General features: G+C 42.8%; 2 protein-coding genes across 2 annotated transcripts; one reads left to right on the top strand and one right to left on the bottom strand.

Annotated features, from left to right (window-relative positions):
- Window positions 1-5,783: 5,783 nt before the first annotated feature.
- Window positions 5,784-7,225, top strand: LOC102712437 (B-box zinc finger protein 24-like). The gene is made up of 3 exons (XM_040522944.1): window positions 5,784-6,126; window positions 6,286-6,636; window positions 6,778-7,225. The coding sequence occupies exons 1-3, from the start codon at window positions 5,941-5,943 to the stop codon at window positions 7,015-7,017; spliced, it is 777 nt and encodes a 258-aa protein (XP_040378878.1). The 5' UTR covers window positions 5,784-5,940; the 3' UTR covers window positions 7,018-7,225.
- A 52-nt stretch (window positions 7,226-7,277) lies between these two features.
- Window positions 7,278-10,633, bottom strand: LOC102712716 (uncharacterized CRM domain-containing protein At3g25440, chloroplastic). Its single transcript, XM_006652394.3, has 4 exons — window positions 10,316-10,633; window positions 9,677-9,986; window positions 8,846-9,253; window positions 7,278-8,461 (listed from the first exon to the last, which is right to left on the bottom strand). The coding sequence occupies exons 1-4, from the start codon at window positions 10,462-10,464 to the stop codon at window positions 7,889-7,891; spliced, it is 1,440 nt and encodes a 479-aa protein (XP_006652457.1). The 5' UTR covers window positions 10,465-10,633; the 3' UTR covers window positions 7,278-7,888.
- Between the last annotated feature and the right edge of the window lie 1,910 nt (window positions 10,634-12,543).

The following is a 12,543-nucleotide window of genomic DNA, read 5'->3' as shown; positions in this document are numbered from 1 at the left end:
GATGATAGCAGCCTGTTGTTGCGAGCAACTAAAAGCATCGGTTCAATGTCAGTTCGTTGGATGCTACTTCAACCCTGCTGTATATTATGGCCCGTTTAGTTCCTAAATTTTTCTTTTCCAAAAAATTACATCGAATCTTTAAATATCTAAAGGGAGCATTAGACATTGATGAAAAACTAATTGCATAGTTAGGGAGAAAATCGTGAGACGAAATTTTAAGTCTAATTAGTGCATAATTAGCCATACATGCTACAACAGTAATCAACATATGCTAATGATAAATTAATTAGGCTTTAAAATTCGTCTCGCGGTTTTCAGGCGAGCTGTGAAATTCATTTTTCAATTATGTCTAAAAACCTCTTTAGACATCCGACCATATTAACGTCTAACGTGACACCTGAAAAGTTCACCGACTAAAACACTCCTTATTTTGTAGAAAATGTTCAGTTTCTGCGAGAAACAGGGAAATCACATCTGGATCCTGAAAGCTATAGCGCAGATGAGCTTTACTGGTGGCCCAAGAAGTGAGCCCATCTTGGCTGGGCTTACCTTGAGAAGGCGTGGGGAATTGGGGCTTTTGCCTTGGGCTACTACTAGTTACTATGAACTTTTTATTTCTCAACAAAAAAAGTTCTGAACTTTTTAAAGATAGCAGAATTAGGTGAGCTGTTCAATTAACACGAGGAGTACATAGCAAGTTTGTTTTTAATGGAGGAGCTAGACTGCGAGTGTGCGACCGAACGAACCAGGGACCATGCGTTATGGCCTCTGTACTGTGCTACTGTTGTAGGGGGAGTGAAAGAAAAAAGAAGCAACGGAGGCCACAATTTTGATCGGCTGGGCCCGGGGTAACATCGACTGTTCCCAAGTCCTAGTCATCATGGAAGCTCCTAGCGAAACGCACTGATTATGAATTTATTTTTGAGGAGATTTACTGTTTTTAGTTATATTTTTCGGCTATATCATGGTTCATGATGGCAACCATGAATCGAATTATAGATTTTGGGCAGGGAGACCCCAGATTTGAAGTTCTAGAGTGTGAAAAGGTGAATTATTTGAGAAGTCGATTCGTTGTGTTATCGTTATTTGAGAAGTTCTACTCCACTTTGCCGGGTGAACTAGAAACGTTATTATTCTTTTTCTCTCTTTTTTTTTCCATGGCTCTTCTCTTCTAGCTTGATCCAAATCAACAAATTCACCGTGTCGCGTCCCGACAGTAGTACTGGACGTTTGCGAGCCAAGCGAGAGAGTGTGAACTATGAAGCGTCGACTTCTGTTCATCAATGCGGCAAGAATGGCAGGCTGGTGGCCGTGCCAACTTGCCCACCACAGAGTCCGGCTCCGGCTCCTCCCAGTATTATTCACGATCGACTCCGGTGTATTTTATTGGTAGTATTTAATCTATATCATTGATTTATTTTTATCAAGTGACTATGAATAAATTATACTACCAACAATATTAGTCGTTGTAGAAATCTGAGATGTAATATTGTCCTTTTTATTACGAGATAATATTTCAAGTGATAAAATAATTAGTAAATACAAATCAAATAATTATTAAAGTAAAAAAATACTCTTTTAAGCTAATAGACTAGATTAGTTTTACTGTATAATACTCCAGCTGTACAGATACTGTAGCAGTGAGCAACCACCCGTCGACCTCCACGAAGAACGGCGACCCAGGAGCCATGAATTTTTTTTCGCGTGAGAGGGCCATGTCAGGATCGAGGCGATGAAATGAAACTGGACTCCCTCCGATCCCTTCGCTGTACACCTTGCTGACATTCTGAAAGGCGGCAGCATCCATCCATTCGCTGTTCTTGTCCCGTTCCGCTCGATCTGATGCTAGTGCTGCACTGCTGCCTAGAAGCGTACCTTCCCTTCTACATGTGGCAGCGACGTCTCGGCTCGGCTTCCATCTCTGTCTGGCTCCTCGGCGGGCGTCGCCGGAAATATCGCGATGCCCAAATGTGGCTACGATGCGCTCTTTGCTGCGGCGGAGACGCGTGTACATGCGGGCTCAGATGTTGGCGTGCTGCTAGGCCGGGCGTGCGAGTTCGTCCGTCGTGAAATATCGGTGTTCCATCGTCACCCACCGCGCGCGCCACTGGAGAGATGCTCTCCATCGTCTTTTGGCTTTTCAATAAAAAAGAAACATATATATATATATATATATATATATATATATATATATATATATATATATCAATCTAAAAGCATCGCAGGACAAAAACTTCATCTTAAGAATATATATTAAAAATTAAAATAAGAGAAAATTATTTTTTTAACATATACAAAATATAGTTTTAATTAATTATATACTTCTATAATATATATATATATCATATATTATATTAGTAATAATTAAAAAAATATATAAGTAGGATCATACATAATAAAAATCCTGAGACACTATTGCTTAGAAAGTAAACTTCGATAAAAAGGTTCTTAGAATCAATTTAAAACTAAAATTTAAAATTTAGGTTAAGTATATGCGAAAGGACGATGAGTTTATATACAGACCGCCAGACGTCGGGCGAACCCGGGTTAACGAGTTTTTATCAGAAGCCGGCAAGGGTCCCGCGAGTCATCGATGCAGGTGGTGAGTAATAAGACTGGTAGGTGTGTCTATGGATTATGGTGCTTTCCTACGGGCATATACGACGAGATGGCAAATTAAGCAACGCCATTAATTAGGAGTCACGCAAGTTCACTAGAAGTTTACGGTATGATCAAATAGTCGTGCTACGAAGTGCTTCCTCTTTTTTATCTTTTTTATAATGTAAGATATTTATAACTTCTTTGAGTGTAAAGTTTGACCATTTGTCTTATTTAAAAAATTAATATAAATATAAAAATAACAAGTCATGCTTAAAGTTATTTTGATAATAAAATAAGTCACAATCAAAATAAATGATATTTTCATAATTTTTAAATTAAGACAAATGGTCAAAAATTATAAAAAAAGCCAAACTTATGTTATAAAACGGAGGGAGCAATAGTGTTTACAGCTGCTAACCAACTAATATTCGGTGCACTTTAAGTGGAGCTAGATTTTTAAGTGGAGTTGCATGTTTTCTCCATCACCGAGAGCAAGGCTAGTAATATAGTCAGCGAGTCAGTTGTAACTTGTTTGACTTTTTATAACCATCTCTCAGTTTACTTACTTATACAGCAGTTAGTTTTTTATTATTAATATATAATTTATTTATCTCTCACGGAGTTTTTTTTTCTTATACCCGAGCCAGCTATAAATTTATAGTCCGTTTCTTCTCTCACTCTTTCACCTCAACATTTAGCCGGTTTACAGTATGCTATTATACTTGTTCCGAAAGAACTCAACTTTTTTTTACTGAATCACACGTTCTAAAAGATCTTATCTTTAAACATGCAATTAACTGGCCCTCTTCATTATTTCCATTGAAACCATCATCTCCCATCTTCATTAAATAGTCTAGCCGAGCTTGTAAAACACAAGAGAAGCATGTAGTTTTCTAGTATATTGATCCTTTTAGAGGTATGTCCATACCAATATGCCCAAGTTCAACTAAAAATAATCTCTTGCTTTCGTGTCTACAAATACATTTGTGTTTTATGTAAGGTTATATCGATTAATATGGATCCATCTCGACTAAACGGTTTGTAGTTTTTTTCTGTCTAAGGCTCCGAATCAAACACAGTATCTCATTTCCAGTCAATCTTAACAATTCAACAATATGCTGGATAGATATGTTTGCTGAGTTGGTTTATCAATGTGGCACTTTGACAGAACAAATAACCATTTAAAATGAAATTAGAACGATGGCTCCCACATATTGCGCGGCCAGTGTCGTTATAAATTATATCTATATATGGTATCTTATCTTGATAATAATTATTTTTAATTCTTAATTTAATTTTAATTTTAATTATGCTTTTACATAGAACTTTATTTACCAGTATTCTAATTTATACATGTAAGTTCAGAATAATACATGTAAATGAGGTTCTATGCAAAAATATAGTTTAGAAAAAGTTAAATTCGAACTAACAATTTAAAATAATTATTATCAATATAAGATACCTAATATAGATAATTTATAATGACACTATCCGTGTAATCTATGTGGATCAGCATGGTAGTTAGGAGTGAATTTGGCCTCCCTCATGGTCAGATCCTAGCTTCAGCCCTGGGTGGCTGGGTGAAGCGGAGCCATGAGGAGTAGAGGGCTAGAGGCGAAGCCGACCGGTGGAGAACCTAGGCGAGGAGATCGCGATGAGGGGCTGCAGCACCCGGCACCCCAGCCCCCAGGATTGTAGTCGAGATGAGAACAGCTGAACAGGTAGAGGAAGTCATAGGTGGCCACCACTGTGAGTCTCTGACATGCTTGTTAAACCGGTAAACCTTGTGTTTATTTGCCAAAAAATACTATAAAAGCTGCTTTAAAAATGTATTAACTCATTTTTAAAAAATTAAAATATTTAATATACAATTAATCATTCACTAATAACTTACTCTCTTCTTCGTAAAAAAAAACTTCATTTCTAGCACCTTTTGTCTATCCCACAAAACTTTTTTAGCAAGTATTGCATCAGAATTTAGTATAAAGTAAGATACATATGCCTTAGAAATTAAAAAAAAAGAGAGAATAACTGTATTGAAGTTTAGAAAAGTAAAGAATGTGCTAGCTTTTATAATTTTTTCTTGATATATGTGAAGTATGCTAACAATAAGTTCTTTTTGAGACGAGGGATAACATCGTCTTGCATATCTTTACTTCTCCTCTCTAACTCACGATAACTAATGGTTTATTTGGTTTGGTGGAATTTTAACACAATTAAATAGAAAAAGTGTAGGAATATGCATGCTCGTCCACATCAATCCATATGAAATTTCTCACGATGTTAAGTGGATGAAAATTTTCATGTGCGTTCTATCTACAATATTTAAGAAATTTTACTTTGTTTTTTTGTTTTTTCTATACGTTACTTATATAAACCGAATAACTTTCATAGAAACCTAATACTTAGGAGTACAGTCTTTTCATTTTACTCCAAAATGAATAGGCTCTGAGTTTTTCAATACACTCCCTAACTCTTCACAAAAAGTCTGGTTATAGTCGCATCTATATCCACTGCGCACATGACTTTCCTTCCCCCTAAGGCCATGTTTGGTTATTCCCCGAGAGGAAGAGATTAGAGTGGATTGAGGGGGAATAATTTTATATTATAATAGGTATAAAATAAATCTTTCCTTGATCCCTTTAAATCCTATTATGATTAAGATTAACCAAACAAGGCCTAAATCAGTCATATGTAAAATGTAAAATGTAATGTATGACCGCACGCCGCCGGCAGTCCGGCAAGGGTGATGTACAGACATCCTGCCCAAAGCGAGCCGAAAAATCGCCTCGTATCACATGCAATGCGCGTACTCACCGCAACTTACAAGTTCCAAGTGGCCAGAGTTTCCTCGTCTTCAATACCCCGGAAGATTTTCCCATCGCCCGCCGGGCCCCGCCGAGCTCCCGTCCACTCGCTCGCTCCAGAGACCAAATCAATTTCAGCTCGCTCGCCTGCCTCGTGCAACCAGCGCCAGACAATCCGGAAGAGATACTCCCCCGTGTTGCTCAGGCTCGATCGCTATAGCCGCCAAGAGAACCGGAAGGGTCCCGTCTCCACCACCACACAAACCAGCACACCACCGCGACGCGAGGCCCACACCCCCAACCCAACCGTGCGTGCGCCCGTGCCGTCCGGCCAAGCGTGACGCACGTCGCGCGTTTTATACGCGCCAGTCACGCCGCTGCTCGTCTGGCCCGTTTCACTCGTCTGCTCGCTGCCGCTGTCCTACTAGCTTTTGGTAGCTTTTAGGCGCCTCCCGTTGTTTGGGTGAAATTGAGCCTGAGCTTGAGCTTTGGGGGGGTGCGGTTTTGAGGGGGGAGCTAATTAAGCATCGGCATGAGGATCCAGTGCGACGCGTGCGAGGCCGCGGCGGCCGCGGTGGTGTGCTGCGCGGACGAGGCGGCGCTGTGCGAGGCCTGCGACGTCGAGATCCACGCCGCCAACAAGCTCGCCAGCAAGCACCAGCGCCTCCCGCTCGACGCCGCGCTCCCGGCCGCCCTCCCGCGCTGCGACGTCTGCCAGGTACGTGCGTGTGCGATGCTACTGCTCCTTCTCCAGTAGAGAAGCGGCGGCCGGCTCGTGTGGGCGAAATCGTTCGGGCGTGCGGCTCGGAGAGCGGACACGTCGTCGTTGAGACGTACGAGACCCTGAGCTTGCGTGCGTCTCTACGTGTTGTTGCAGGAGAAGGCGGCGTTCATCTTCTGCGTGGAGGACAGGGCGCTCTTCTGCCGGGACTGCGACGAGCCCATCCACGTCCCCGGGACGCTGTCCGGCAACCACCAGCGCTACCTCGCCACCGGCATCCGCGTCGGCTTCAGCTCCGTCTGCAGCGCCAACGCCGACCAGCTCCCGCCGCCGGCGCCCAAGGGCAGCTCCAAGGCTTCGGCTGGTGGCGTCGCTGCTGGTGCCGGGGCTCCCAAGCCGGCCGTGTCGGCACCGGCGCAGGAGGTGCCGTCGTCGCCGTTCTTGCCGCCGTCCGGATGGGCCGTCGAGGATCTCCTGCAGCTCTCTGACTACGAGTCCAGCGACAAGGCAAGGACCTAACGAACCAAACCATTCTTGATCACAAGATACGAACAGCTTAGAAATCAAGAATTGCCTCCTGTGGCTATGGCTGTGAGATGTCCATCTAGCACCACCTAACTTCCGTGCTGTGCTTTGCTGTTGCTGCAGAAGGGTTCGCCTCTTGGGTTCAAGGACCTAGAGTGGCTCGACGACATCGATCTGTTCCATCTCCAGTCGCCGGCCAAGGGTGGCAGCACGGCAGCGGAGGTGCCTGAGCTCTTCGCCTCGCCGCAGCCAGCAAGCAACATGGGGTTCTACAAGGCAAGCGGTGCACGCCAAAGCAAGAAGCCAAGGGTGGAGATAGCCGATGACGATGAGGACTTCTTCATTGTTCCTGATCTTGGATGAGGAATCATGAGATGTTACATGTGTTATGTAACAGTAATTCTATGCTAGTGGTGTAATTTTGTATGTATGCAAAGAACACTCCCGATCGTTGTACTAAGTGTGCCAAGTACATTTTTACTGTGTGGGCGTATGTAATTGTAAGACCATTTGGGCCTGATACTTTCAGCATGGTGTTGCGCATGAATTATGATGTATGACATGACGAAAATTACTTGCTCCCTGTGCTCTGCTCACATATTAATGTCATATGTTCAAAGTATCATTCACAATACTCAATAATCACCACAGCGTCTTAGATAGATGAAAACACCGAGTAGTACACTAGTACTGTCTTCAAAAAAGAAAATGGATCATCAGCCATCACCCATACATTAAACAGTGTTGTCAGTATAAAGATCGATCAGAAGACCTGAAAATTCCATCGTTTGATTCAGGTACAAGCATACTGCATAGCTGTGATCTATGAGCTGAAAAACCTTGGTACATATGAAGCTCAGGATAGAGTTAGAAGATCAACAGAAGAGGCCTGAATGGTTGAACTTGATGAAGAGAACAAGGATCATTGCTGGCACACAATGCAGATTACCTCACTTTAGCATCTACCATGCACTCAAAATAGCGAGGATTAATTACAGTTCATTACACTTCTTTATAAATGCTTCAACACATCATAAGATGGGTACGGCTTAACCCCAACTTAGAAATGGAATGGTACCATACCAAAATCCTCTCCGCTCTTCAGCAGCATCTGTTAATACAGCGATTTTTCCATTCCATTACCTATATATATCTCAAATCTTCTGCTGTACATAAATGTTCTTTTTGGCAGTGCATATAGAGATCATGAACACCATGTACAAATTCCAAACCGTCATCTTTTCTTCAGCAATGAACTAGCTCTCAAGAAGATTTTATCAATCTCATCAAGCTCCGATACTTTGAGTTCTTTAGCAGATGAATCGGTCTTATCAGACAGCGAGGCAATCTTCCGTAGATGCTCCTCAAAATCATCTGGTTCGTTGTCATTATTTTCTGATGGAAACTTATCCAGCCTATCTAGATACAGCGGCTTCTCCTTGCTGACCTCTACCTGCTCCTCTGAGTCCGTCTCAAAAATGTCAGAGAGATCCTCTGATTCAGAGTATGTGTAAGACTCTGAAGTTGAACCATTATCAACCTCATAATTTTCATCCTCTAGCCTTGCAGACCCTTGTATACTTTCTGACAGGAGATCAGATACACTTCTCTTGTGAACTGAGTATTCTTTTGAAGACGAACTGTTTACACTACCTGAAATACAAGTAATGTCTTTTGCAGCACTCAGTCCTCTATGAACTCCAGCTAACTTCATCTGTGCATGAAGATCTACAAGCTCCTGTTCAAGCCTCGGAATGTACCGCCTAAGAGCTCGGAGGCGTTCTCTGTATTTTGATTTATCCAGTGCCTGATTGGAAATTTAAACATTAGAAATGATGATAAGACACAAAAGGACAACTATTTCTTCTCGTTTTGCATATACTGTCTACATTTGTTTCCAACTTCACCAGTTCACCCCGGTATAATGCCCTATACTCCACCTGCTTAGAGTTTATGTATATGTATATTAAATAATCCTATTTTATAAACCAAAAATGAGGAACAATATGTGGAAAACTTACTGAAGCACCTTCCACTAGTCAAGGAGGATTTTACTATGGCTTGTTCTTCTTGGAACATCTGTTTATCTGTTTATTTGGTCATTTTTCCAACCTTGCTTTGTAGTTCATATCTTATGCTAAAGATTTTGATATCTTAATTCTTGTAATATAAAAGGAGAAAGAAAGCACACCTTTTTCCTGGAAAGGCTAACTCTTGGAGACATTATTTCCGGTGGTGGCTGTGCATAGTTTTTTCCTCTGTACATGATAATTGTATTCTCTTCTTGAATATCCAGCACAATCCCACCACTTAATCTGGCTAACTCTGAGGCAATTTCCTTAACCTCGTCTGGTGTGAATGTCTTCACAATTACTTGAAGTGTTTGGTGCTTTTTCCAGTGCAAATGCATGTTCAAGATCACTCCCTGGTATATCCCACGTCTTCCTACAGGAACATAGTTTTTACATTTTTGGCCCATCTTGAGGAAATAGAAGTGCTCCTCAGGTGTAAGCACTTCAGGATCATGGGTAGGCTCTGATGGGTCATCCGGTTCAATTTTCTTCAAAGCTGCAACAATTCGTTCTTCCTTGCTTCGAGCCTTTTAAGGGTAAATTGCGAAAGGAAAAATGAAAGACCAAGATATTTGGAGTGACGATTTGACAAATAGAGCCATAACAAACAAGCAAATATACTTTCGTTGCGATGTGAGCACTAGTTACACTAGCAACATAGATGTATTGTTGCAGTGCATTGAGAATAGAAAATCGAAATCTAACTAAAGTTTTAAGCACTGAAAATTTTCATAACGAGACTACCTACGAATATAATAAATGGTAACTAGTTCTGTCCAGAATGAAATTAGAGTGTCCTTGTCATTCTCAACAAGGTATGACATGAAAAACAGTATTAGAAATTACTCTAGGTAAAGTGAAATTTGAGCGGTACTAATTCTTTTTTGCATGAAAGTGCTCAAATCAAATGCATAAGCTACAACATATAACAGAATGACAGTAGAACTTACTAGCTTCAATTTGTACAAAATTTTTTCCTCCGCAGTCATCCTTTGAAACTCCCTTTTCTTCTTCCATCTCAGGGATTTCAAAAATTTGATCACCGCCCTTCTTCCTTTTAACTTTTTCCTCTTTGCTTTGGGCCTACCAGATTCATCAACTGACACAGCATCTCCTGGTTTTTGTTGAGGTTCTGCTATGGTATGATTTGGACAGTTGATTGGTCGACTTGTATGGAAACAAAAGTATGTTTGAAGGTTATAACTTTGCCACCGGCTGAAGAGTCCAGGATCTCGGTGAAGAACCTTGTGGGAAGTATAACTAAAAAAGCATCAGAATTTCGAAACAAGCAGGCACATGGACTCAAATTGAACCATAACATGGTAAACCCCACGAGTGCAAAATAATGAGAGCAGCGAGTTGGGCAAATGTCCCCGGTACGGCATTTCATCAAACACCTGGTAGTTTCAGCAAGCTACTAAGGTATCGTCAAAATACCTACATCAGCAATGATTCTAAGCACACAGCCATGTATCCAAATCCTGCCTAATTGGAGTACGCATTTAATGCATCCCATCGAGTGAGCAGAATGTGAAGCAGAGAGGAGGGGGGGGGGGGGGTCGATCGTCGAAGGGTCTGTCGTCTCTTACGATGGTGAGCACGGACGAGGCGCGCGCAGCCCCATCCTCCCGTCGAGAGGAGCCGAACTTACAGCACCGGAGGAGGGATAAGTCGTACGCGACCGCGGCCACCGCCACCTCCTCTCCATCCGCCGGAGCGAGAGCACCCGGCTGCCCATGGCCCCGCCGGCCGCCCCCGCGGCACAGCGGGCGTCGGAGAGGACGCGGCGCGCGCTTGCGCCGCCTCGGTTGCAGGTACAGCCGACGAGACGAGGCGGCCCCACCGTCCGCGCCGCCGTATGAGGTGCCTGCCGGGTGCAGGTGGCTTCAGGCGCCGTGCCGGCGTGGGGGCTAACGGGCGCGGCGCGGCGCGCCGACTGCAGCGGCGGATTGGGAAGCCAGAAGCCTACAGGGCATCTCGTGCGCTCGCTCACACGGGCTACAACCTACTGGGCCGTAGAAAAACTGGCCTTGCGCTGGACTAAGCAGGCCGATGCAGCTGGGCCGCAGAAGTTCGTTCGGCCGGGCCCTGATCAGCGTTTTCTTGCCACCGTTACCGTACAGTTTAACCGGCTTAGACCATCCCAACAACTAATCTATCCCATTCTTTATTCTGAAAATAGAAGATAAAGAATACAAAATAAGTTCCAACAGAACGGCTATCCTATCATCTATTTTTAGATGTCATCCATATTAGGAGAGAGAACTTTTATATTTAAATGATCTCTCTCCATCCTCTAAAGAGATATAGAGGATGTCATATATGAATGATCTAGTAGAGTACATAAAGATATGAAAGATGAAACTAGTTTAGATGATCATCCAAATAAAAATATGGATGACTAAATTTAGATTAGCTGTTGGGGATGCTCTTATCTTCCGATATGGTAACGGCAAGGGCTCGATGACCTAACCAAGTTTTTTAAAAAATATAAATAAACTTCTTTTGATAAATTTCATCTGGTTATCTCTGACCCACGTTTTTTTATTCATATTATACTTATAAATCAAAATTTATTTTGGTGGTTTCATCGTAGTTTTTTTTAATATTGGCTTTTAGATTGCTAATAATATGTATATATAATTTTTATTTATAAATTATTTTTTTACAAATATATCTTCATATTTTTTCCCCTAAAGAGTCAAACGATCACCCCCTCTTTATTCATCATGGTTACCGTGGTTCTTTCAGGATAGGATAACCTCTCTTTCCCTAATAAGGTAAACTATGGTCCTAATTCATCGAGAATGAGGCTCTCTCCTTTTGCGTATGAACCATGAAAATCTTAACTCTTAAGTTTGAACCGAACAAACATCTAAGGAACGTGGTTTGAGGACAATATAACTGGTGTCGGGCATTACTTAGGTTGAATTATAAAAGGGCCTATAGGTATTGGCCTTTTACCATCACTATTCCTATGTGACGAGTTGATGTTACAATCTCCATGTTTTATTGTGAAAAATAAGTAATTTCATTGTTTATATCATTAAATAACTATAAATTTTTTTCATGTTCTAGCTATCTCAAATATAGCATAATTGGATTCCACCAAATGACGTCACAACGATGGCGCCCTGTGTTTCCAAGCCAGATGAGTAGAAAAGGACGGCGTTGGAATACTGTTATATGGACACCCTCGCTAGCACGTAACGACCAAGCCCATCGTTCGTCGCGCCTAGTCAGTATCTGCAAGGGTTTCATGTTGACAATTAGGCGAGGAAAGGTTCGTGCCCAAGATAGAAGGGAACTTGAGCGACAAAAAAGGCCTTGACCGTTAGCACATAGTAAACGAAGAGGCCTGCAGGCCAGGTCAAGGTCGTGCGTGCGCTGTAAAACGTTCGCCTCGGCCATCGGTGTTCTCGCGGTCTACGACCACCTCACCTCACGCATAGAAAAGTCCAACAATGTAACAGAGCCCAACACAGAGGTGGCGACCCACAATCAAGAAGTGAACCGAGGCAGCGGAGTGAACAACACAACACGATGGTGGTCATGACCTGAGTAGTAATGTCATAATGTGTTCGCCCCGTTGGCCGTTGGCCGTTTCTGGTTCAAAGCCGCGCCGCGGACAAACGAGGCAAATGTCAACGTGACCGCAGCGAGCACGCACGGCGGCACGGTTCCGCTCCACCGGCAGCATCCTTTCTGTTGGCCGATCCAATCGTCGTGGGGGGCCGGGTGCTACGGACGTGCAGCTCGCTTGGCGCGCGCCGCCGCCTACGGCCGTGTATCCCCGTGGCGCGTGGACCGCGGCGTA

Source organism: Oryza brachyantha, chromosome 4 (assembly GCF_000231095.2).
Source record: "Oryza brachyantha chromosome 4, ObraRS2, whole genome shotgun sequence".
Lineage (NCBI taxonomy): Eukaryota > Viridiplantae > Streptophyta > Magnoliopsida > Poales > Poaceae > Oryza > Oryza brachyantha.
The sequence above is the reverse complement of the archived record's forward strand: the minus strand, read 5'-3'. Positions and strand labels throughout refer to the sequence as shown.